The sequence below is a fragment of the Solea solea genome, chromosome 3, assembly GCF_958295425.1.
Source record: "Solea solea chromosome 3, fSolSol10.1, whole genome shotgun sequence".
NCBI classification, from domain to species: Eukaryota; Metazoa; Chordata; class Actinopteri; order Pleuronectiformes; family Soleidae; genus Solea; species Solea solea.
Window position 1 is genome coordinate 26,760,476 of NC_081136.1, and position 26,302 is coordinate 26,786,777.

Sequence of the window (26,302 nt, forward strand, 5' to 3'; positions counted from 1 at the left end):
TACATTTAACCTAATCGCCAATCTTTGGATTGAGGAAGGAGGCAGGAAAACCTGGGAAGAACCTGTGCACACATGGACAGAACATGAAAACTGTTCTAAACTGTCACACACTTACTACATGCATATAAACACTTACTACACATGGAGGAAGTGAGTCAGTGTGAGCTAAACGCTTGTGCAAAGGTCTCAGGGTTTGTGTGATGGCATAAAACTCAGGGAAGGCAAACCTGTCTGGAGTCACATAGGCAAGTGTGAGTCTGTGTGTGTGTGTTTCTGTGTGTGTGTGTGTGTGTGTGATGGAGCAGTAAGTGGTGGAGCTGACAGTAGTCACATAGCCACAGACTGAGCCAAGATGCTCAGTCTGCCCGATTCAGACCGGAGGAAATACCACATTCGCCTGGCAAATCCAGACTGCACAGCGTATGTTATTAGCGAGTCAGCAAATAAGTGAGTGAGAGGAATAAATGGCATGCCACTGAATGCACCATCTGGCACTAAAAAAAAGGCCAGTTCATGTTAGTAATCGGTTAAGATTACAACACTGTAAAACAACAAGGAACAAAGCTTTTCTACAAGCCTGATTCAGAGGAAAGTCTTTTGTATTCATCTGAAAAGTAGTGTGTAATTGGAGCAGATTAAATTTATATTTATCACAATAAAAGTCAGATAATCAATGATAGAGTTTTACTGCTAAATGAAAGTTACAGACAAAAAATATCCTTTTAGATCAGAGGAATTTAAATTCTTATATTTCATGAAAGAAACTAATTTAAAACACACTTAAAGATCAGTTTTAGACATAAGATGCAGGCATTAAATGCATTCTCAATTAAAAAAAACGACCTATTTTTACAACATTATCAGACTCACTGACTGTAAATCTGATGTATTTCATTGCAGTGACTCACTCTGCAGAGAACACGGACACTCACCTCTACATGAGGCTCCCACTTCAATCGCACTTTTTATTTTAATATCAGGGTCATTTTATGACAGAAATTCAGCTGCTGCTCTGGCATGAGTGTTGTTGACACTGTGAGCCAACTGTGCCAGGTGAAGCCCACCTGTCCGCCATTGTCAGGAAATTAAATATTGATCATAATTCAAATCATTCAACATGGCAACAGCAGCAGCAGCAGCCTGGTACCAGATCCAAGGTTAGAAGTCATGCAGAACCTGGTGTAGATTACATTTTCGATTTTTTTATTTCATCACAGTATATATTGTAGAATGTGCTCTCTGTGTGTTAAATACATTGTCTACCATATACTTGGGTGTCTGTGTATAATAAATAGTCCTAGTCCTGATACTTGTTGCTATAACAACTGTTCTTGTGACTTGTCATCACAACACTTCAGCCTTGTTGTAAAGGGCTGGGGGTTTTTTTGTTGTTGTTTTTTTACTGTACTGATACATAGTCACAGACACATACTGTCACTTATCCTGATAAGCTGCATGTGCAAGTGCACAGTGGGACTCATGATTATTGTAAATGGTAAGATAGTAAAGGCAGGAGTGCCAGAGCACGCTGTGTTCACTGCAGATTAGCTCCATATGAGGAAAACAGGATATTGATGTTGTCTTTGTGCCGATAAGCAAAACAAAAAAAACATTGTTTTTTCTCTGGAGTGAATTTATTGGTCCAGCAAAGTCAAGTGAACAACATCTCATCCTCTCTCTCTCTCTCTCTTTCATGCATAGTACTCAGATTAAAACAAGCACTCGTTCAAAATCTACATACAAATAAATTAAGAGAATAATAAAATAGTTAAAAAAAAAAAAAATTCAAGTATCTCGAGCAAAAGAGTTTACAGCAGCTTTGACCCAAGCAGACGCTCTGCGTTCAGTCCCAACACATTAGTACAAAAACTATAACACTTCAGTCATTAAAAGACACTTCAGAGTCCTTTCCTGTATGTACACTAACATTTACAAGGATATTATTAACAGCACGCATTGTTGTCGACAAAATATAAGTGAGCACTGTGGACAACAACAGCAAAAGGAACTCAAGAGAGAACTTTGTTAAATAATTGACACGTAATTTAGCACTGAAACTGCACCAGATAAAAAATAAATAATAGACCTGTGACGTGGAGTTATTAGGTGAAATGTGGTGCCTCTCCTCAAGCAATCGAGTTACGAGAAATAGCAAGAGAAGCAGTGACAGGCTTGGAAAAACAAGCACTACAGGCACTCTATGGCAAAACAAGAAAAAGACGAATCACCCCCTTCATTGTGAAAAAAGAAAAAGACAGTGACGCATAAACCAAACAAAGGTTTAAAATAGAGATCCATATCCCTTCTGTGCAAATCATCTCATTTTGTAGTGTCAATTCAATCAAAACATGCCAAATTCTGGAAAAACATGTGGAAACATAATCTGATTTCCCTCTGATCATCAACAATACAAACATGAACACCTGGTTGACAATTTGATTTGGGTGTGAGGGTCAGGTTTTTTAACCGGTTTCCCTGAAAGCCATTTCATTTTGATAATTGTGTGATTACTTCCTTCAAACTGAATGAGGTGTACACACCCCAGTTTATAAAACACAGACTCCTCTGTCTGAAGTAACATGGGGGGAAACAATAAACAATAAGAGGTGATGTCCACGACTGAGATGCTGTTTTTGTTTGTGTTCATTAGTGATACTCTCGCTGGCCGCTGGAGCCTCGCGACACATCGGTGCAATTTCATTGGCAGAGCTGCAGGACGTCATGGCGACCAGACGAGCTCCTCCTCAAGTTCTGCAAACAAACACAGAAATAAAATAAAAAAATGTTAAAAGACTTGCAACGCCTTCTGTACGGAAGACGACGTAGAGCACGTACACCAGCCGGCAACTACACAAACAGCAGTGCTCTTATAAACTTCCTCAACACTGACTGCGTCATGTAACGTAATCTCTAAACCACCGGTTACATCACCTCCTTGACATTTTTAGAAGATGTGAAAACCTAGCGCCGGCTTCATGAGCGTGTGAGCAGGTCGCAGTGATTCTCTGCCTGCGTTGTTTCTGTGCAAACGTTAATCCTCGGGTGATTAGAAATGAAGCTGACAAGCTTCTGTGCAGCACACACCTTTCCCCTGGGACAGCAGAAAATAGCACACAAGCTTTGTTTGAATTTCAAACCGTTTTTGTTTGCTTATGTTAAACTCGGAGCTTTTATCTTTTATTATTCAAATGTAACAAAGAAACGGGAATAGTCATGTCTGGTGTTATTTCTGCTATCACTGCAGACACAAGGCAAAGGTTGGAGGCCATTTTGGAAATTGTTCAGCAGCTGTTATTGGCTGTTAATTATCTTGTCTTACAATCAAACATTATTCACATAGCACCTTTTTTTTGTAAATTGAAAAAAAGTAAAAGTACTGAACAAAAAGTCACACGCAAGAACTAGGAAAATGGAAAACATCTGGTAAATCAAGTAGTTTAAAGTGATTTAAAAGATTATATAATGGATTAAGAAGAAGCTCAGCTCAGCTCAGCTCCTCTGACAGTTTCATACCGACTGATTTAATCATTTTTATTGTGCTTTAAGTTTTGGACCATATTGCCCAGCCGACACAAAACAAGAGCAGTAGTAGTGGAAGCTAAATTCAGCTTGTTACGTCTGTGTTTTGGCCAAAATGAGCCTGCTGACTACAGTTAACTTCTGTGAGTCACCAGCCGGGATCTGCGTTGGCAGATTAGTTGTAAGAGACGAAGCTGCTGTGAAGCCGCTGTGAAGCTGCTGTGAAGCCGCTGTGAAGCTGCTGTGAAGCCGCTAGGAAGCCGCTGCGTAGCCTCCGCTACAGCTGGTTTACCTTTGGAAGACTAAGAGCAAAACCACTCTCAGATAGTGGAGTGTGGTTCGTCTTTAAGCAGCACATGACGGGGCCAAAAATAGATCAAACACAGGAACAAAAACAGGACAAGTCGAGCATGATTCAGCGGAGTATAGTAACAAGCAGACAGCGGTGACGTCAGCACACAGGAATCACAGGAATGTAAACTAGGCAGCGACTTCCCCCTGTACAAATATGGAGCGGAGGTGTGTTTCCTTTTTCCCCCTCACAGCCAGGAAACAGTGCTGCACTATGCAAGACGTAATGTCCCATGTAACGAGTCTGGGAAAGTGCAGAGTTAGTGTAAGCCGTGTTACTGAAAACATAATTTATGTTGTTTATATGGCATTTCCCTAATGTATGTTCCATTTTTCTGATGAATGGAGTGAGAACAAGAGCAGATTTCAGTGAAATACTGTAGAAATGTGGAAAGATTAAACGCGATGTAAACAAAAGACACAGCAACAGGAAGACAAGAGGATGATAGTGAAGACAGACACTGAACTGAGCAGATACTTACAGGCAAACTTTGCCCAGCCAGTGCTGTAAGATGAAGAGGAGGAGGAGGAAGAGGCAGCAAAGGGAAAGAAAGGACGGGACACAAGTGAGTGAAAATACAGACAAAGACTGTCAGAAAGGAGACATGGGAAGATTCTCCTGGAGAAAACGTTTTGCCAACTTTAGCGTCATAATTAGGCACGAAGCATCCGCTTCTCGTGATTTGAACCCACCTTTCCAGTCAGGGTGAGAGGGAGGTGTGAGGGGCTGCAGAGGGCCAGAGAGGAAACAGACGGTGGCATCTCCTGGATCAGAGCTTCGTCCAGGTCATCGATGCGAGGTTTCTTGATGATTGACTCGGGGCTGGTCAGAGGAGTCACGCTGTTCCTCCTGATCAAAGTGCCAGGACCTCTCTTGACCTCCTGCGGGGAGGGGCGCAAAAGTTCCACATTCAGTTTATTTTTCTATTTACAGCAAAACCCTGGTGTGATGGCCTGAATCTGTCAATCACAAACTTTCTAAGGGAAGTGAAAGTAAACCAGAAAGTCCCAGAAAGCCCAGTCATCACATTACCTCAGGTCTGTCTCTGTGGGTGTTGACTGCGTCCACATTCAAAGAGATGGACTCCACTTTGCAGCCATAAGCGACAGGGGTGAGCTTCAGCACGGTGTGGAGTGGACACTTCAGGTACGCCATCTCATCTGGTGCATTGAAAGGCAGGAAAACATACTTGTGAATATAAATATCTCATGAAGATCCTTTTGAGTTAAACCGTGGGATTGACTGGGATTTGTGGTAAGCACCTGCGCTCTTGTCCAGGAAGTAGGCGAGCAGGCAGCGCATGACGGCCTGGTGGCAAATAACCAGAACATTCGCCTGCCTCTCAAGCTCCATAATGACGGGCTCCACTCGCTGGACCAGGTCCTGGTAGGACTGCAGTCAGGAAAGAGGTTTTTGTTTGTTAATGATAGTTAATTTGATCGTAGTTATATAAACAAAAATAGCTCTGGAATGTCGTTTAATGCTTAATCTGGATAGGAGATTAAAAAAGTCATTTTTCTATTGTGACAATGATTGTTAACTGAGCCTAAAGTGAACTAAATGCTTTGTGTTTTGGGAATATGGATGTGTAGGTGTACCTCTCCAGCAGGATAGCGATAGTAGTATTTATCTTCATCTCTCAAAGCAAACTCTTCTGGGAACTTCTCCTTCATTTCGTCGTACGTCATCTCCTCACAGATCCCCTAAAAAGGAAGACAATATTTTGTTTTGTGAGCAGTGATTGTTGTTGCATGATGACGTTTCAATAGTGTGTTTGTGTTTATGTGACACTCACAGCATCGATCTCATTGAGCGCCTTCCACTGTTCGTACGGACCTCCCAGGTGCTCGGCGGTCTGGATGCTGCGACACAGCTGACTGGTCCAGACCTTCAGATCCTGCTGCTGTTGCTCCTCCACAAACCGAGCCAGCGCAACAGAAAACTGCAGCAGGAAGGAGATGGTATTAAACCCTTGTGACTATTGATTGCAATGTTTCTGAGCTTGTGAACCACTGATTTTTATCATCTCTTTCACGCCCCTGTCATGTTGTTCATACCTGTTTTCCCCGTGGTGAGAGGCCGGAGTCACCACCGAGCCGTCCCTCCAGGTTGTCGGTGCTCTCGCCGTGCCGACACAGGTAAATGGTCCGCGGCTGGATGTGGATGTTCATCAGGTAGTAGACGATCTTACTCTGGATGTGATCCTGGATTCGGTTCACGAGGAACTTTCGACCTACGTCAATCACCTTGATGAAGGAGAGATCCCTGAAGGAAAAGGACACGATGAGTGCTTCATGTAAAAGGTTGTATGTGACAGTGGAGATGTCCTGTCAGAGCGAACGTGGAGGATTTACTTGTCGTGCCGATCGGGGTCCAGAGGCTGGTAGCTGGTTTTGTAGCATTCAATTCTCCTCTGGAAATCCAACATGGCGTCTGTCTTGTTGCAGTCCCGATAGTCTGGACACGACACCTTCACTTCCTGCACAAAGATGAGAATTGACAGGCAGCATGAGACCAGAGAACTGTGAGCAGTTTTGAGTTGTTTAACATACAGCACAATGGCGTTTCTCACCATAATGTTTGACGCAATGACGCTGGGATCGTCGCACACAGACTCGATGAAAAAGATCTGGGCACAAAAAGGGAAAGCAGTTTGAATTCTTCTTAGTCTTAGCTCTGATGCTGTAGAACTTGACTCTTTGCGTCACCGTGGCGACGCTTACCTTGAAGCCATTCTCATTGCCAAACGTCAGGATCATGTCTCGCCTTTCTCTTGTTGTGTTTGTAGCATCAAAGACCTAAAGTACATCACACAGGTATGAGTCAGACAAAGGGGTTTTTCATTATTACCGCAGATGTTAGAAAACACGATGAACGATGGAAAACTCACCGCTACGTGACCTCCCTCGTCCTTCAAATAGGATTTGACATCCCTCAGGGCTGCTAAGGCACACTGTCTGAAAAAATCAAAAAGGTGTTAGGAATCTTAATCTTTTTCTCAATTATTAAAAAAAATGACATAACATGTATAGAAAAGTCAAATGAGTGTGGCACTTACTGCCTGATTTTCACGGCACATTCATTATCAGGCTTAAAGAAGTCAAAGGAGCTGTAGTTCCTGACCGCCTCCCTGCGATACTCTCCCACGTTGAAGACTACAAAAAGAAGACAAACATTAAACCCAATCTCCTGGAGAACTAAACGTGAGCTGTTGTTTTTCAAGGAGGAACATTTTGATAAGCTATGAGCAAACTGTGTGTGTTTGTATGTACCTTTGGTGGGTAAGCCGATCCAGTTGAGGTAGCGGGTGAGCTTCTTGGAGATGTACGTCTTACCCCGAGCTGGCAGGCCAACCATCACAATGACGGTCTGGGGGTTGGCAAAATGGGGGGCACCCGTTGCTGTGGAGAGGGGAGATATTTGTTTCTAAGCAAAAAAGAGCAAATGCAGATTTACCATCCTACAATATTGTAACTTTAACTCTACTACTAACTGGCCACACAGAGAGTGTCACTCTCCTGAACCACTGACCTTTAGTATCATCCCTGCTTTTATCTCCACACATGACTGTCTGGAACTGGCAGACTTTCCTTTCACTTCCCTGCACGTCTGACCCACTTCTCTGCATTGTTGTGTTCAGTTCACCACATAAGCTGTATTGGCAGCCCTGAGGCCCATGGAGGTTTTCCTATCATACACTACGTCACTGCATGAGGCTGCTACAGTGGGCAGAGAAATGCCGGGTGTTGGTTGAATATGCACAAATCATGGCATGTGTTGTAGGTCACTGGGTTTGTGGCTGGAGCAGTAAATGCAAACTGTAGAGAGGTTTTTTTTTCCCACAATGTTGCCTGTACTTTTCCCTCACCATTGCTGCAGTCTGATAATTAACTCACTCTTATTAATGCTACCTTTCTGCGTTGCTTCTCGTTTCCAACACAAAAGCAGAAAAACGGATCAAGCTGTAAATCGATGCTCATACATTCCCCAACATCTTCGCTCTCCTTTAATCCACCTTTCTTCACACCTGCGCTGTTAGCATCCATACCTTGTGGCACTCATGTTCTCCTCGTCAGGAAAAAGAAATGAAAGGTACATCCACAAAGATTTAATTTCGGAAATGATTGCTACAAAAAGCCTCCATCATAGAAAGTGTGCTTTTTCTTCTTCATTGATCAGTATCCCATCAATAATAGATGAGCAGCAGCTAAGAATAAAATGACAAATGTGAATCGAGATGTGCTGCAACCCCTCATATATGAATGTATATATATATATATATATACATACATATATATACATATATACACATACACACATGCATATATATACACATACATATATAGGGTTAGATTCAGTACAAAATCTGTTATTTTAGTGTTATGCTTTCAGCCGAATGTGACACAACGTTTGAGAGAAAACACGTCAGAGCAGATAACTGCCGCTCATTGACAGTAAATTCTCAGTAATTTGAAAACTGCTTCTTTTTCTAAACCCACATCCTCCATCTTTCGTCTCCACCCTGTGTAATCTCTCCTCTCCGTACCGCCTGTCGCGAGACAGGGGGTCGCCCCATGTCCACGCGCTGCCGGCGGACCAATAAGAAAGCGGCGCCGGTACAATAGCATCTCGCGCAGGTTGCGGGGAATCTCGGTTACCATGGTGAGCCGGCTTTCGTCACGCTCGCTCGGAGGAGAGACGGAACGTGTCGCACATGCTAATGAACGCCACCACTGAGTCATAAAAAAAAGCCGGTGTAGAACATGTGCGGCGAACACTGTGATACAGGAAATATTAGAGGTTAACTGGAGTTAAAATGTTAAAAGCAACATTTCCTGTTCAGCCGTTATTACGAGCGTAGTGTGGAAATGTTAACTTAAAACAGTAGCAGCGGTCATTTTAGCCATAGGAATGGCCAACATTCTTTGTCTCGTAAAAATAACGACGTGTTAAAACTGTCGCTGTGAGTCTGCAGAGATACAATAGTACGTAATTTCAGGAAAAGGGTGAAATAATTTCATGGGGCGTACCTCTGCGGGGCGCCGCCGGCTTGTCATCCTTGGTGGGAACCCAGATCTTTTGGATCCTGTTCTGTGTCAGCTCTCTGGGCATTCCTCGGGACCTCGAGAGCTGCGCAGAACACGCTTTTATTAAAAAATGAATAAAGGTTTTTCAAAAAGAAAAGAGACGGTTGACGAGTCTGTCCCGCCGCAGGTTGAAGTATAAGAGTCTCGTCCGTTCAAGGGCAAATAGTCGGTCCGTTCAGGACGTCCACAGGACACGTTGAGCTGATAATCTGCCGGTCTGAAGTGCACATCCGCTATTTAACCATAGCACACCGCCCGGCCGGGAAACCACGTGACTGCAGTGACAGAACGCACGCTAATCATTCACACTCACGCTGAAGCGGCCACAGCGCCGCTCTGTGGCAAACTCAGTTAATCATTTACAGTTTTACATTTGATTCTGCAATTGTTTATTATTATTACAGGAATGAAGCGTCACATGAGTTTTAGGGGATCTTTGTGTTTTATGAGTTGGGACGTCCCAACTCATAAAACACCATGGACGGAAGGTTTTCTTATTATCATTATTATTATTACTATTATTAATAATAATAATAATAATAATAATAATAATAATAATAATATTTATAGTGTTGTTGTTGTTGTTGTTATATTAAGTATTTATACATCAAATCGTTTGGCTCGTTCAGGACACAGTTCCGAATGTTTGGATTTTTATTTATTTATTTTGGAAAGTGAAACTTTTCTCAGCATTTTTTTGTTCTTCTCTCATGGGAAAAGAATGAAGGCGGCGGATCATCACGGACAGAGCTTTGATCTAAAAGAAGGTGTCGGTGATTGCACAATGAACGCACGCGGTGCGAGGACATCCAGCATTCCCAACTGCATTTTTTTATAGAGAAATATGCACCTTCTGAAAGTGGTGGTAATGAAAGAAATATGTGGACGGACTTTTTATGTCCATGTTTACGATTAAAACCTGCTAAATAAATAGTAATAAAAAGTAAATCTTGCAGAAATGTGGTGTTTAAACAGAGAGAGTGATGTGTGTGGTGTAGTTTAAGCTTCATTAGCAGTAGTGGTATGTTCCTGTTGCAGCATCAGGGAGGATCTGCTGCGGTTTCTTCAGACAGAGTTGAACGTGCAGATCCTCACATCACCTCTTTCTCTCTCGCTCTCTCTCTCTGCCTCCTTCCAGTCAACTGGGCTGTCCATTGAGTCACAGTGGGTGAAATGACACACAACATGATGTGATTGATGTGATGTGGTTGAAAGGCCAAACATGTCCTTAGTTACCAAAGACTCCCCAGACACTAATGCATTCAGTTGTATCTCATTTTTATTAAAGCCACAGTATGCAACTTATAATTACATGCAAAGGTCAGGTTACATTCTGACCTTTGTAAAAATGAGTATAAATGATGCTGATTAAGACAATCAGCTGCACAGGAGTCTCTGTGTGTGTCTTAGTATAACAGTAAGTGATGTAAAATCCCTTTCTGTACACAAACACTAAAATAGAGGCAGATTAAACAGTAAACATCAAAAGTGCATAAGTAAAAGTAAATAACAACAGCAATAATAACAGATTAATAAAAATACATTTAAATCTAAGGTCAGCGTTTTATTTTGGAGACCTCTGTTACCTACAACAGAGTATTAGGGCCACGTTGAGAAAAAAAAATCACAGACTACGAGAATAAAGTCTTAATTTACGAGATTAAAGTTGTTAATTAACGAGAATAAAGTCGTTAATTTATGAGATTAATCTCTTAAATTTACGAGGATAAAGTCGTAACGGAAGTAGGTCTAAATGAAACGAGAAAATCAAAAGAAGAAGAAGAACGAAATGAGAAAAGGCGAGAGTGCAACAGTTAGCAGGTAAGGTTTAACGTTTATTAAACTGTTCTGCTCACTGAGCAAACCCAGGTTTTAGGGAGCCTACAGGTTCAGCCGGGGTAAAGTATTGCTGTTCGCGTCTATCTCCCGAATGGAAAATGTTGGCGACATAATTATTTTTAATGAAACCTAAAGATGCAGCCTTTACAATCAGACATACTGTAGGTCTATGTCTATAGCTCAGTCGGAAGCCAAGCAGTGAAGCCCTTAAATGTCACATATCACTCCTTGCAATAAAGAGTTATGGGGTTTAACTCTGGATTGGTAGGGGTTACATTCTATGTCTTTTCAGCATAAACAGTAGAGGAAACCAGGTGCATGTACAGTGAATGTGGTCAATATCACTCCTTGCAATAAAGAGTTATAGGGTGCAGTCACTTTTCGGCACGGCCCTCATTTTAACAACTCTCCTCTTCTAAAACAACAGGTGAGAACATTACGACTCTTAATTTACGAGAATAATCTTGTTAATTAACGACTTTATTCTTGTCAATTAAGACATTTTTTCTCAATGTGGCTATTACTCTGTCGTAGTTACCCATTGTTAAACTACTATTTCCCCAAAAAACATTTTTTTTTTTTTTTTTTTTTTTTAAACTTGGACGTCTCAGTTTCAGAATAGAATACTAAGTACAAGACAACGGAATTATAGATAGATTTTATGACAAGTAGTTAAAAACAAATGAATCCAAGAAATAAAAAAGAAAAAGGAGAATATAATTAAAAAGAAATATGGAGGCAATAAGAAGATGAAAACCCGAGCCTTTCATTTATTTATTTATTTATTTTTACGATAAGTGTCTTTTTAATGTGCATATATATAGTTGTAAAGTGCTCCACATCCCTGCCTTTACTGACCTCCATTTTTGGTACTTTGTAAAAAAAAAAAAAAATGATGAATCCTTACATTTGTAAGGATTCATGGTGACGTGTAGATACAGTCTTAACAGACACATTACCGGGGTTACCAAATGCCGGTGTTGCCTCAGTCTGGACTTGCACTGTGAACACACACTGAACTCTCTCTAACCTTTTGCCCAAAACCTAAATCCTGTTTACCTAATGGAGTTTATTAATCAGAGTGACAAACCCAACAGGACAAGGAGCTGCTGTGAGACAAAAGAGAGCAGCTGTGTCATGTGTGGTTGTGACGTTCAGGTGTCACACGTCACACTGTGATCCTTTCTCTCAATATAAAGTATTGTTTTTTTTTATAAAAACTGGGTTTGTGTGGTGTATTTGTTCTGATAGTGAGACAGGGGGAAGATAAAGTTTAGAAACACGGATGCAGTTTCTAGGTCTTTGGAGGATAAAGTTATCTCCCTTGCACTTCGCAGTCAGGCTGTTATAATCTTGCCTTGCCAGGTGTAAGGAAATAAAACAATTTGAGAGAGAGCAGTGGATTAAGTCTTCACACTGTGTGAAATGCACTGTCATTTACTTATTTTTGGACGCAGATGTGCGTCTGGTTTACAAGTGAGGGATAGAATACACAGAAAACAGAGGCAGGAGTAAAACAGAAGTCATTAGCAGTCATTTCCTCTTCATTACTCATTTTTTATATTTATGGAAGGCAGTGATGATACTCATTAAATGCAGCGAGTGTGTGGATTCACACACACCGTCTCCAAATATTTACCCAGATGGTTTTTTCACCTCGCCCTGTCAGAACACATGTTCTATACAGGGAAATGATTCAGACCAGACACTGTCTGCTTGTTTTTCCCAGGGGTTTCAGACAGACATGGTTGGCTGTCATTGTGTGAAGGTGTGTTGTGGCTTAAGTATGACTTACTATATATTAACATTTTTATGACTTAATACTATGACCATGTTTATGTGAACATTATACTATCATATTTTATGTTTTCCCTGTATTATATTTAATGATGGATATGTTTTTATACTATGAACATTTATTATATGACCTTATATACTGTATATATACTATATATATAAATATATGTATACATATGCACTATAATAAATGATAAGATACACTAAGCTATACATTATCATTTGTCTTACGATTTTTTTTATTGTCAAACAATGCCATAATAATAATCAATATGATGATTTGCCAATACTATGAATTATCATGCTATGAATATTCATATGCTTACTATAGTATGACCTTTTTAGGCCTTTTTATACTATGATGATTTATATGCTTAGTATGACCTTTTTATGCCTTTTTATACAATAACAATTTATAGGCTTTACTATACTATAATCATTTATATGCCTGACTACACTATGAGCTTTTTATGCCTTATTATATATACTATGATCATTTATATGCCCTATGATTTTGGGTGACTATGACTTTTTTGGGTGAGTTAGGACGACATACTATACCATAAGTTTTGACCGATTTTGGACGACATACTATACTATGACTTTTTTTGGTGATTTTAGACAACATACTATACTATGACGTTTTTGACCGATTTTGGATGACATACTATACTATGACTGTTTTGACCGATTTTGGACGCCTTACTATACTATGACATTTGTGTCACATTTTGGACACCTTACTATACTATGACATTTTTGTCACATTTTGGACGACATACAATACTATGACTTTTTTGACCGATTTTGGACGCCTTACTATACTATGACATTTTTGTCACATTTTGGACGACATACTATACTATGATTTGTTTGACCGATTTTGGACGACATACAATGCTATGACTTTTTTTGGTGATTTTGGACGACATACTATACTATGACTTTTTTAGGTGATTTTGGACGACATACTATACTATGACTTTCTTGACTGATTTTGGACGACATACTATACTATGACTTTTTTGACCGATTTTGGACGACATACAATACTATGACTTTTTTGGTGATTTTGGACGACATACTATACTATGACTTTCTTGACCGATTTTGGACGACATACTATACTATGACTTTTTTGACCGATTTTGGAGGACATACTATACTATGACTGTTTTGACCGATTTTAGACGCCTTACTATACTATGACATTTGTGTCACATTTTGGACACCTTACTATACTATGACATTTTTGTCACATTTTGGACGACATACTATACTATGACTTTTTTGACCGATTTTGGACGACATACTATACTATGACTTTTTTGACCGATTTTGGAGGACATACTATACTATGACTGTTTTGACCGATTTTGGACGCCTTACTATACTATGACATTTTTGTCTCTTTTTAGAGGCCTTACTATACTATGACATTTTTTGTCTCATTTTGGACGCCTTACTATACTATGACATTTTTGTCACATTTTGGACACCTTACTATACTATGACATTTTTGTCACATTTTGGACGACATACTATACTATGACTTTTTTAGTGATTTTGGACGACATACTATACTATGACTTTTTTGACCTATTTTGGACGACATACTATACTATGACTTTTTTGCCGATTTTGGACACCTTACTATACTATGACATTTTTGTCACATTTTGGACGACATACTATACTATGACTTTTTTGACCGATTTTGGACGACATACTATACTATGACTGTTTTGACCTATTTTGGACGACATACTATACTATGACTGTTTTGACCGATTTTGGACGCCTTACTATACTATGACATTTTTGTCTCTTTTTGGAGGCCTTACTATACTATGACATTTTTTGTCTCATTTTGGACGCCTTACTATACTATGACATACCATGACTTTTTTTGGTGATTTTGGACGACATACTATACTATGACTTTTTTGACCGATTTTGGACGACATACTATACTATGAATTTTTTTGGTGATTTTGGACGACATACTATACTATGACATTTTTAGGTGATTTTGGACGACATACTATACTATGACTTTCTTGACCGATTTTGGACGACATACTATACTATGACTTTTTTGACCGATTTTGGAGGACGTACTATACTATGACTGTTTTGACCGATTTTAGACGCCTTACTATACTATGACATTTGTGTCACATTTTGGACACCTTACTATACTATGACATTTTTGTCTCATTTTGGACGCCTTACTATACTATGACATACCATGACTTTTTTTGGTGATTTTGGACGACATACTATACCATGACTTTTTTTTGGTGATTTTGGACGACATACTATACTATGACTTTTTTGTCTCATTTTGGACACCTAACCATACTATGACATTTTTGTCAAATTTGGACGCCTTACTATATACTATGACATTTTTGTCACATTTTGGACGACATACTATACTATGACATTTTTGTCTCTTTTTGGAGGCCTTACTATACTATGACATTTTTGTCACATTTTGGAGACCTTACTATACTATGACATTTTTGTCACATTTTGGACGACATACTATACTATGACATTTTTGTCTCTTTTTGGAGGCCTTACTATACTATGACATTTTTGTCACATTTTGGACGACATACTATACTATGACTTTTTTGACCGATTTTGGACGACATACTATACTATGAATTTTTTTGGTGATCTTGGACGACATACTATACTATGACATGTTTAGGTGATTTTGGACGACATACTATACTATGACTTTCTTGACCGATTTTGGACGACATACTATACTATGACTTTTCTGACCGATTTTAGACGCCTTACTATACTATGACATTTGTGTCACATTTTGGACACCTTACTATACTATGACATTTTTGTCACATTTTGGACGACATACTATACTATGACTTTTTTGACCGATTTTGGACGACATACTATACTATGACTTTTTTGACCGATTTTGGACGACATACTATACTATGACTGTTTTGACCGATTTTGGACGCCTTACTATACTATGACATTTTTGTCTCTTTTTAGAGGCCTTACTATACTATGACATTTTTTGTCTCATTTTGGACGCCTTACTATACTATGACATTTTTGTCACATTTTGGACACCTTACTATACTATGACTTTTTCGACCTATTTTGGACGACATACTATACTATGACTTTTTGGTGATTTTGGACGACATACTATACTATGACTTTTTTGACCTATTTTGGACGACATACTATACTATGACTTTTTTGACCGATTTTGGAGGACATACTATACTATGACTGTTTTGACCGATTTTGGACGCCTTACTATACTATGACATTTGTGTCACATTTTGGACACCTTACTATACTATGACATTTTTGTCACATTTTGGACGACATACAATACTATGACTTTTTTGACCGATTTTGGACGCCTTACTATACTCTGACATTTTTGTCACATTTTGGACGACATACTATACTATGATTTGTTTGACCGATTTTGGACGACATACAATGCTATGACTTTTTTTGGTGATTTTGGACGACATACTATACTATGACTTTTTTAGGTGATTTTGGACGACATACTATACTATGACTTTCTTGACTGATTTTGGACGACATACTATACTATGACTTTTTTGACCGATTTTGGACGACATACAATACTATGACTTTGTTGGTGATTTTGGACGACATACTATACTATGACTTTCTTGACCGATTTTGGACGACATACTATACTATGACTTTTTTGACCGATTTTGGAGGACATACTATACTATGACTGTTTTGACCGATTTTAGACGCCTTACTATACTATGACATTTGTGTCACATTTTGGACACCTTACTATACTATGACATTTTTGTCACATTTTGGACGACATACTATACTATGACTTTTTTGACCGATTTTGGACGACATACTATACTATGACTTTTTTGACCGATTTTGGAGGACATACTATACTATGACTGTTTTGACCGATTTTGGACGCCTTACTATACTATGACATTTTTGTCTCTTTTTAGAGGCCTTACTATACTATGACATTTTTTGTCTCATTTTGGACGCCTTACTATACTATGACATTTTTGTCACATTTTGGACACCTTACTATACTATGACGTTTTTGTCACATTTTGGACGACATACTATACTATGACTTTTTTAGTGATTTTGGACGACATACTATACTATGACTTTTTTGACCTATTTTGGACGACATACTATACTATGACTTTTTTGCCGATTTTGGACACCTTACTATACTATGACATTTTTGTCACATTTTGGACGACATACTATACTATGACTTTTTTGACCGATTTTGGACGACATACTATACTATGACTGTTTTGACCTATTTTGGACGACATACTATACTATGACTGTTTTGACCGATTTTGGACGCCTTACTATACTATGACATTTTTGTCTCTTTTTGGAGGCCTTACTATACTATGACATTTTTTGTCTCATTTTGGACGCCTTACTATACTATGACATACCATGACTTTTTTTGGTGATTTTGGACGACATACTATACTATGACTTTTTTGACCGATTTTGGACGACATACTATACTATGAATTTTTTTGGTGATTTTGGACGACATACTATACTATGACATTTTTAGGTGATTTTGGACGACATACTATACTATGACTTTCTTGACCGATTTTGGACGACATACTATACTATGACTTTTTTGACCGATTTTGGAGGACGTACTATACTATGACTGTTTTGACCGATTTTAGACGCCTTACTATACTATGACATTTGTGTCACATTTTGGACACCTTACTATACTATGACATTTTTGTCTCATTTTGGACGCCTTACTATACTATGACATACCATGACTTTTTTTGGTGATTTTGGACGACATACTATACCATGACTTTTTTTTGGTGATTTTGGACGACATACTATACTATGCCTTTTTTGTCTCATTTTGGACACCTAACCATACTATGACATTTTTGTCAAATTTGGACGCCTTACTATATACTATGACATTTTTGTCACATTTTGGACGACATACTATACTATGACATTTTTGTCTCTTTTTGGAGGCCTTACTATACTATGACATTTTTGTCACATTTTGGAGACCTTACTATACTATGACATTTTTGTCACATTTTGGACGACATACTATACTATGACATTTTTGTCTCTTTTTGGAGGCCTTACTATACTATGACATTTTTGTCACATTTTGGACGACATACTATACTATGACTTTTTTGACCGATTTTGGACGACATACTATACTATGAATTTTTTTGGTGATCTTGGACGACATACTATACTATGACATGTTTAGGTGATTTTGGACGACATACTATACTATGACTTTCTTGACCGATTTTGGACGACATACTATACTATGACTTTTCTGACCGATTTTAGACGCCTTACTATACTATGACATTTGTGTCACATTTTGGACACCTTACTATACTATGACATTTTTGTCACATTTTGGACGACATACTATACTATGACTTTTTTGACCGATTTTGGACGACATACTATACTATGACTTTTTTGACCGATTTTGGACGACATACTATACTATGACTGTTTTGACCGATTTTGGACGCCTTACTATACTATGACATTTTTGTCTCTTTTTAGAGGCCTTACTATACTATGACATTTTTTGTCTCATTTTGGACGCCTTACTATACTATGACATTTTTGTCACATTTTGGACACCTTACTATACTATGACTTTTTCGACCTATTTTGGACGACATACTATACTATGACTTTTTGGTGATTTTGGACGACATACTATACTATGACTTTTTTGACCTATTTTGGACGACATACTATACTATGACTTTTTTGACCGATTTTGGAGGACATACTATACTATGACTGTTTTGACCGATTTTGGACGCCTTACTATACTATGACATTTGTGTCACATTTTGGACACCTTACTATACTATGACATTTTTGTCACATTTTGGACGACATACAATACTATGACTTTTTTGACCGATTTTGGACGCCTTACTATACTCTGACATTTTTGTCACATTTTGGACGACATACTATACTATGATTTGTTTGACCGATTTTGGACGACATACAATGCTATGACTTTTTTTGGTGATTTTGGACGACATACTATACTATGACTTTTTTAGGTGATTTTGGACGACATACTATACTATGACTTTCTTGACTGATTTTGGACGACATACTATACTATGACTTTTTTGACCGATTTTGGACGACATACAATACTATGACTTTGTTGGTGATTTTGGACGACATACTATACTATGACTTTCTTGACCGATTTTGGACGACATACTATACTATGACTTTTTTGACCGATTTTGGAGGACATACTATACTATGACTGTTTTGACCGATTTTAGACGCCTTACTATACTATGACATTTGTGTCACATTTTGGACACCTTACTATACTATGACATTTTTGTCACATTTTGGACGACATACTATACTATGACTTTTTTGACCGATTTTGGACGACATACTATACTATGACTTTTTTGACCGATTTTGGAGGACATACTATACTATGACTGTTTTGACCGATTTTGGACGCCTTACTATACTATGACATTTTTGTCTCTTTTTAGAGGCCTTACTATACTATGACATTTTTTGTCTCATTTTGGACGCCTTACTATACTATGACATTTTTGTCACATTTTGGACACCTTACTATACTATGACATTTTTGTCACATTTTGGACGACATACTATACTATGACTTTTTTAGTGATTTTGGACGACATACTATACTATGACTTTTTTGACCTATTTTGGACGACATACTATACTATGACTTTTTTGCCGATTTTGGACACCTTACTATACTATGACATTTTTGTCACATTTTGGACGACATACTATACTATGACTTTTTTGACCGATTTTGGACGACATACTATACTATGACTGTTTTGACCTATTTTGGACGACATACTATACTATGACTGTTTTGACCGATTTTGGACGCCTTACTATACTATGACATTTTTGTCTCTTTTTGGAGGCCTTACTATACTATGACATTTTTTGTCTCATTTTGGACGCCTTACTATACTATGACATACCATGACTTTTTTTGGTGATTTTGGACGACATACTATACTATGACTTTTTTGACCGATTTTGGACGACATACTATACTATGAATTTTTTTGGTGATTTTGGACGACATACTATACTATGACATTTTTAGGTGATTTTGGACGACATACTATACTATGACTTTCTTGACCGATTTTGGACGACATACTATACTATGACTTTTTTGACCGATTTTGGAGGACGTACTATACTATGACTGTTTTGACCGATTTTAGACGCCTTACTATACTATGACATTTGTGTCACATTTTGGACACCTTACTATACTATGACATTTTTGTCTCATTTTGGACGCCTTACTATACTATGACATACCATGACTTTTTTTGGTGATTTTGGACGACATACTATACCATGACTTTTTTTTGGTGATTTTGGACGACATACTATACTATGCCTTTTTTGTCTCATTTTGGACACCTAACCATACTATGACATTTTTGTCAAATTTGGACGCCTTACTATATACTATGACATTTTTGTCACATTTTGGACGACATACTATACTATGACATTTTTGTCTCTTTTTGGAGGCCTTACTATACTATGACATTTTTGTCACATTTTGGAGACCTTACTATACTATGACATTTTTGTCACATTTTGGACGACATACTATACTATGACATTTTTGTCTCTTTTTGGAGGCCTTACTATACTATGACATTTTTGTCACATTTTGGACGACATACTATACTATGACTTTTTTGACCGATTTTGGACGACATACTATACTATGAATTTTTTTGGTGATCTTGGACGACATACTATACTATGACATTTTTAGGTGATTTTGGACGACATACTATACTATGACTTTCTTGACCGATTTTGGACGACATACTATACTATGACTTTTTTGACCGATTTTAGACGCCTTACTATACTATGACATTTGTGTCACATTTTGGACACCTTACTATACTATGACATTTTTGTCACATTTTGGACGACATACTATACTATGACTTTTTTGACCGATTTTGGACGACATACTATACTATGACTTTTTTGACCGATTTTGGACGACATACTATACTATGACTGTTTTGACCGATTTTGGACGCCTTACTATACTATGACATTTTTGTCTCTTTTTAGAGGCCTTACTATACTATGACATTTTTTGTCTCATTTTGGACGCCTTACTATACTATGACATTTTTGTCACATTTTGGACACCTTACTATACTATGACTTTTTCGACCTATTTTGGACGACATACTATACTATGACTTTTTGGTGATTTTGGACGACATACTATACTATGACTTTTTTGACCTATTTTGGACGACATACTATACTATGACTTTTTTGACCGATTTTGGAGGACATACTATACTATGACTGTTTTGACCGATTTTGGACGCCTTACTATACTATGACATTTGTGTCACATTTTGGACACCTTACTATACTATGACATTTTTGTCACATTTTGGACGACATACAATACTATGACTTTTTTGACCGATTTTGGACGCCTTACTATACTATGACATTTTTGTCACATTTTGGACGACATACTATACTATGATTTGTTTGACCGATTTTGGACGACATACAATGCTATGACTTTTTTTGGTGATTTTGGACGACATACTATACTATGACTTTTTTAGGTGATTTTGGACGACATACTATACTATGACTTTCTTGACTGATTTTGGACGACATACTATACTATGACTTTTTTGACCGATTTTGGACGACATACAATACTATGACTTTTTTGGTGATTTTGGACGACATACTATACTATGACTTTCTTGACCGATTTTGGACGACATACTATACTATGACTTTTTTGACCGATTTTGGAGGACATACTATACTATGACTGTTTTGACCGATTTTAGACGCCTTACTATACTATGACATTTGTGTCACATTTTGGACACCTTACTATACTATGACATTTTTGTCACATTTTGGACGACATACTATACTATGACTTTTTTGACCGATTTTGGACGACATACTATACTATGACTTTTTTGACCGATTTTGGAGGACATACTATACTATGACTGTTTTGACCGATTTTGGACGCCTTACTATACTATGACATTTTTGTCTCTTTTTAGAGGCCTTACTATACTATGACATTTTTTGTCTCATTTTGGACGCCTTACTATACTATGACATTTTTGTCACATTTTGGACACCTTACTATACTATGACATTTTTGTCACATTTTGGACGACATACTATACTATGACTTTTTTGACTGATTTTGGACGACATACTATACTATGACTTTTTTTGGTGATTTTGGACGACATACTATACTATGACATTTTTAGGTGATTTTGGACGACATACTATACTATGACTTTTTTGACCGATTTTGGACGACATACAATACTATGACTTTTTTTGTGTTTTTGGACGACATACTATACTATGACTTTTTTGACCGATTTTGGAGGACATACTATACTATGACTTTTTTGACCGATTTTTGAGGACATACTATACTATGACTGTTTTGACCGATTTTGGACGCCTTACTATACTATGACATTTGTGTCACATTTTGGACACCTTACTATACTATGACATTTTTGTCACATTTTGGACGACATACTATACTATGACTTTTTTGAACGATTTTGGACGACATACTATATACTATGACTTTTTTGACCTATTTTGGACGACATACTATACTATGACTTTTTTGACCGATTTTGGACGACATACTATACTATGACTTTTTTGGTGATTTTGGACGACATACTATACTATGACTTTCTTGACCGATTTTGGACGACATACTATACTATGACTTTTTTGCCGATTTTGGACACCTTACTATACTATGACATTTTTGTCACATTTTGGACGACATACTATACCATGACTTTTTTTGGTGATTTTGGACGACATACTATACTATGACATTTTTGTCTCTTTTTGGAGGCCTAACTATACTATGACATTTTTGTCACATTTTGGACACCTTACTATACTATGACATTTTTGTCACATTTTGGACGACATACTATACTATGACTTTTTTGGTGATTTTGGACGACATACTATAATGACTTTTTTGACCTATTTTGGACGACATACTATACTATGACTTTTTTGACCTATTTTGGACGACATACTATACTATGACTTTTTTGGTGATTTTGGACGACATACTATACTATGACTTTTTTGACCGATTTTGGAGGACATACTATACTATGACTGTTTTGACCGATTTTGGACTCCTTACTATACTATGACATTTTTGTCTCTTTTTAGAGGCCTTACTATACTATGACATTTTTTGTCTCATTTTGGACGCCTTACTATACTATGACATTTTTGTCACATTTTGGACGACATACTATACTATGACTGTTTTGACCTATTTTGGACGACATACTATACTATGACTGTTTTGACCGATTTTGGACGCCTTACTATACTATGACATAGTTGTCTCTTTTTAGAGGCCTTACTATACTATGACATTTTTTGTCTCATTTTGGACGCCTTACTATACTATGACATTTTTGTCACATTTTGGACACCTTACTATACTATGACATTTTTGTCACATTTTGGACGACATACTATACTATGACTTTTTTGACCGATTTTGGACGACATACTATACTATGACTTTTTTTGGTGATTTTGGACGACATACTATACTATGACGTTTTTAGGTGATTTTGGACGACATACTATACTATGACTTTCTTGACTGATTTTGGACGACATACTATACTATGACTGTTTTGACCGATTTTGGACGCCTTACTATACTATGACATTTGTGTCACATTTTGGACACCTTACTATACTATGACATTTGTGTCACATTTTGGACGACATACTATACTATGACATTTTTGTCACATTTTGGACACCTTACTATAGTATGACATTTTTGTCACATTTTGGACGACATACTATACTATGACAGGGCCACACGGTGGTGTAGTGGTTAGCACTCTCGCCTTGCAGCGAGAAGACCCGGGTTCGAGCCCCGGTTGGAACAAGGGCCTTTCTGCATGGAGTTTGCATGTTCTCCCCGTGTGTGCGTGGGTTCTCTCCGGGTACTCCGGCTTCCTCCCACAGTCCAAAAACATGCAATGTGGGGATAGGTAAATTGGACACTCCAAATTGACCATAGGAGTGAGTGTGAGAGTGAATGGTTGTTTGTCTCTATCTGTGTGTGGCCCTGCGATGGACTGGCGAACTGTCCAGGGTGTACCCCGCCTATCGCCCGATGTAGCTGAGATTGGCACAGCACCCCCCGTGACACTCTGGTAGAGGATAAAGCGGTAGATGATGACTGACTGACTGACTGACTATACTATGACTTTTTTTGGTGATTTTGGACGACAAACTATATTATGACTTTTTTTGGTGATTTTGGACGACATACAATACTATGACTTTTTTAGGTGATTTTGGACGACATACTATACTATGACTTTTTTAGGTGATTTTGGACGACATACTATACTATGACTTTTTTAGGTGATTTTGGACGACATACAATACTATGACTTTTTTTGGTGATTTTGGACGACATACTATACTATGACTTTTTTAGGTGATTTTGGACGACATACTATACTATGACTTTTTTAGGTGATTTTGGAGGACATACTATACTATGACTTTTTTGACCGATTTTGGACGCCTTACTATACTATGACTTTTTTGACGATTTTGGAGGACATACAATACTATGACTTTTTTTGGTGATTTTGGACGACATACTATACTATGACTTTTTTTGGTGATTTTGGAGGACATACTATACTATGACTTTTTTGACCGATTTTGGAGGACATACTATACTATGACTTTTTTGTGTGATTTAGCTAGACATACTATACTATGACTTTTTTTGGTGTCAGCAGGTCAAAATGCTTGAGGGCCAATCATTCTGTCACACATTCTTTGAACCATTAAAATGAAATGCGAACAAACTGTTTCATGAAAAATTTATTGCAAATGGCATACTGTGTATAAATGACATTTGTTTTTCACATGAAGCACAAACAATCTAAACAGGTCTTACCAAAATCACTCTGCCTTTCATATCTGAAGACCATTATATAATGTGAAGAAAATCTGCATGACAAAAGAAAAAGCTGAAATATATCTCATTCATTTGAAACATTACATATTATTGGCAATTTTGTCTGTCCTCTTTTAGGTTCAAATCATATGAACGGAAACATAACACCAACCATTATCTAATAATAATAATATCTTATCTTAAGTGCAAAACATAAAGTGCCATAGGTCCAAGTGCACATTTTTTAATTAATGTAACTTTTAATTCACTGAGATTTTTGAATTTATCTCAGACGACTGAAACAAATAACATGCCTGTACTAATGTGAAGGGTGATATTTACACCTGGAATGCAGTACATAGACCACGTCTGGTTCAAGGGCAGTAGTTTTGATTCATAAAATGTCAAGCAGTTGAGTCACTTAAGTCTTGTCCTTGCACAGTTCTTGTTACAGAGTTCAAGAAATGTTCAAGAAGTTCATAACAGAGAATGTCTTCTCATACAAATATGTGGAGCCAAACAAGCTCAGCATTTTCTTAGCAAAAGTTGGAATCTCTTGAAACCTGCCTTTATCCATCTGGCAGTAAAAGTTCAAAAGAGTAAGCTGTTGGTGTCGACTGCGCAACTCGCTGTCACACTGCAGCTGATCCAGAGCATCATCAGGGTTCACAGAGAGGGGAGAGAAGAGCATGATCTCCTTTTCAATTGCTGCAAAATCCCGAAAACTCATCAGCCAGAGATGCGGTTTCTGCTGCATACCTCCTCATTCGTGCACTGAGGTCTTCCTGTGGAAAACTGATTATTATTATTATTTCTCACAGAGCTTGCAAATGTGTGGTACTGGGCTGCGTTTGTGACATGTGCCTTTAGAGAAGTTGCAGCTTGGTTCCAAAGGCTTTGATATGTGAATACAGTTGTCATCCAAAATCACCCAAAAATGTCATAGTATGGTATGTCGTCCAAAATCACTCAAAATGTCATAGTATAGTATGTCGTCCAAAATGACACCAAAATGTCATAGTATAGTATGTCTTCCAAAATCACCTACAATTGTCATAGTATAGTATGTCATCCAAAATCACCAAAAAAAAGTCATAGTACAAAAAGGCGTCCAAAATGTGACAAAAATGTCATAGTATAGTAAGGTGTCCAAAATGTCTCAAAAAAGTCATAGTATAGTAGGTTGTCCAAAATGTGACAAAAATGTCATAGTATAGTAAGTTGTCCAAAATGAGACAAAAATGTCATCGTATAGTATGTCATCCAAAATCTGTCAAAAAAGTCATAGTATAGTATGTCATCCAAAATCACCAAAAAAAAAGTCATAGTACAGAAAGGCGTAAAAAATGTCTCAAAAAAGTCATAGTATAGTAGGTTGTCCAAAATGTGACAAAAATGTCATAGTATAGTAAGTTGTCCAAAATGTGACAAAAATGTCATCGTATAGTAAGGTGTCCAAAATGAGACAAAAATGTCACAGTATAGTATGTCATCCGAAATGACACAAAAATGTCATAGTATATA

The 26,302-nt window shown here is 37.7% G+C and overlaps 1 protein-coding gene across 3 annotated transcripts; it reads right to left on the minus strand.

Annotated features, from left to right (window-relative positions):
• Positions 1-1,598: 1,598 nt before the first annotated feature.
• On the minus strand, positions 1,599-9,199 carry pfkfb3 (6-phosphofructo-2-kinase/fructose-2,6-biphosphatase 3). 3 transcript variants are annotated; one of them, XM_058626030.1, is made up of 15 exons: positions 8,902-9,197; positions 7,144-7,272; positions 6,930-7,026; positions 6,762-6,828; positions 6,595-6,669; positions 6,444-6,500; positions 6,226-6,350; positions 5,929-6,136; positions 5,667-5,813; positions 5,470-5,574; positions 5,134-5,263; positions 4,904-5,031; positions 4,564-4,752; positions 4,353-4,375; positions 1,599-2,751 (listed from the first exon to the last, which is right to left on the minus strand). In XM_058626030.1, the coding sequence occupies exons 1-15, from the start codon at positions 8,981-8,983 to the stop codon at positions 2,745-2,747; spliced, it is 1,569 nt and encodes a 522-aa protein (XP_058482013.1). In that variant the 5' UTR covers positions 8,984-9,197; the 3' UTR covers positions 1,599-2,744. The 3 variants fall into 3 exon arrangements, with proteins under 3 accessions (XP_058482013.1, XP_058482012.1, XP_058482014.1); XM_058626031.1 differs by lacking the exon at positions 1,599-2,751 and adding an exon at positions 2,785-3,862 and having other exon boundaries at positions 8,902-9,199; XM_058626029.1 differs by lacking the exon at positions 4,353-4,375 and having other exon boundaries at positions 1,600-2,751; positions 8,902-9,195.
• Positions 9,200-26,302: the final 17,103 nt, after the last annotated feature.

Coding starts and splice junctions, on each gene's coding strand:
- pfkfb3 (XM_058626031.1), bottom strand. CDS start 8,983: ATGCCCAGAGAGCTGACACAGAACAGGATCCAAAAGATCTGGGTTCCC. Junction 6,829..6,929: donor TGTGCCGTGAAAATCAGGCA/GTAAGTGCCACA, acceptor TGATTTTTTCAG/ACAGTGTGCCTTAGCAGCCC. Junction 5,264..5,469: donor ATCGCTATCCTGCTGGAGAG/GTACACCTACAC, acceptor TCCTGACTGCAG/TCCTACCAGGACCTGGTCCA.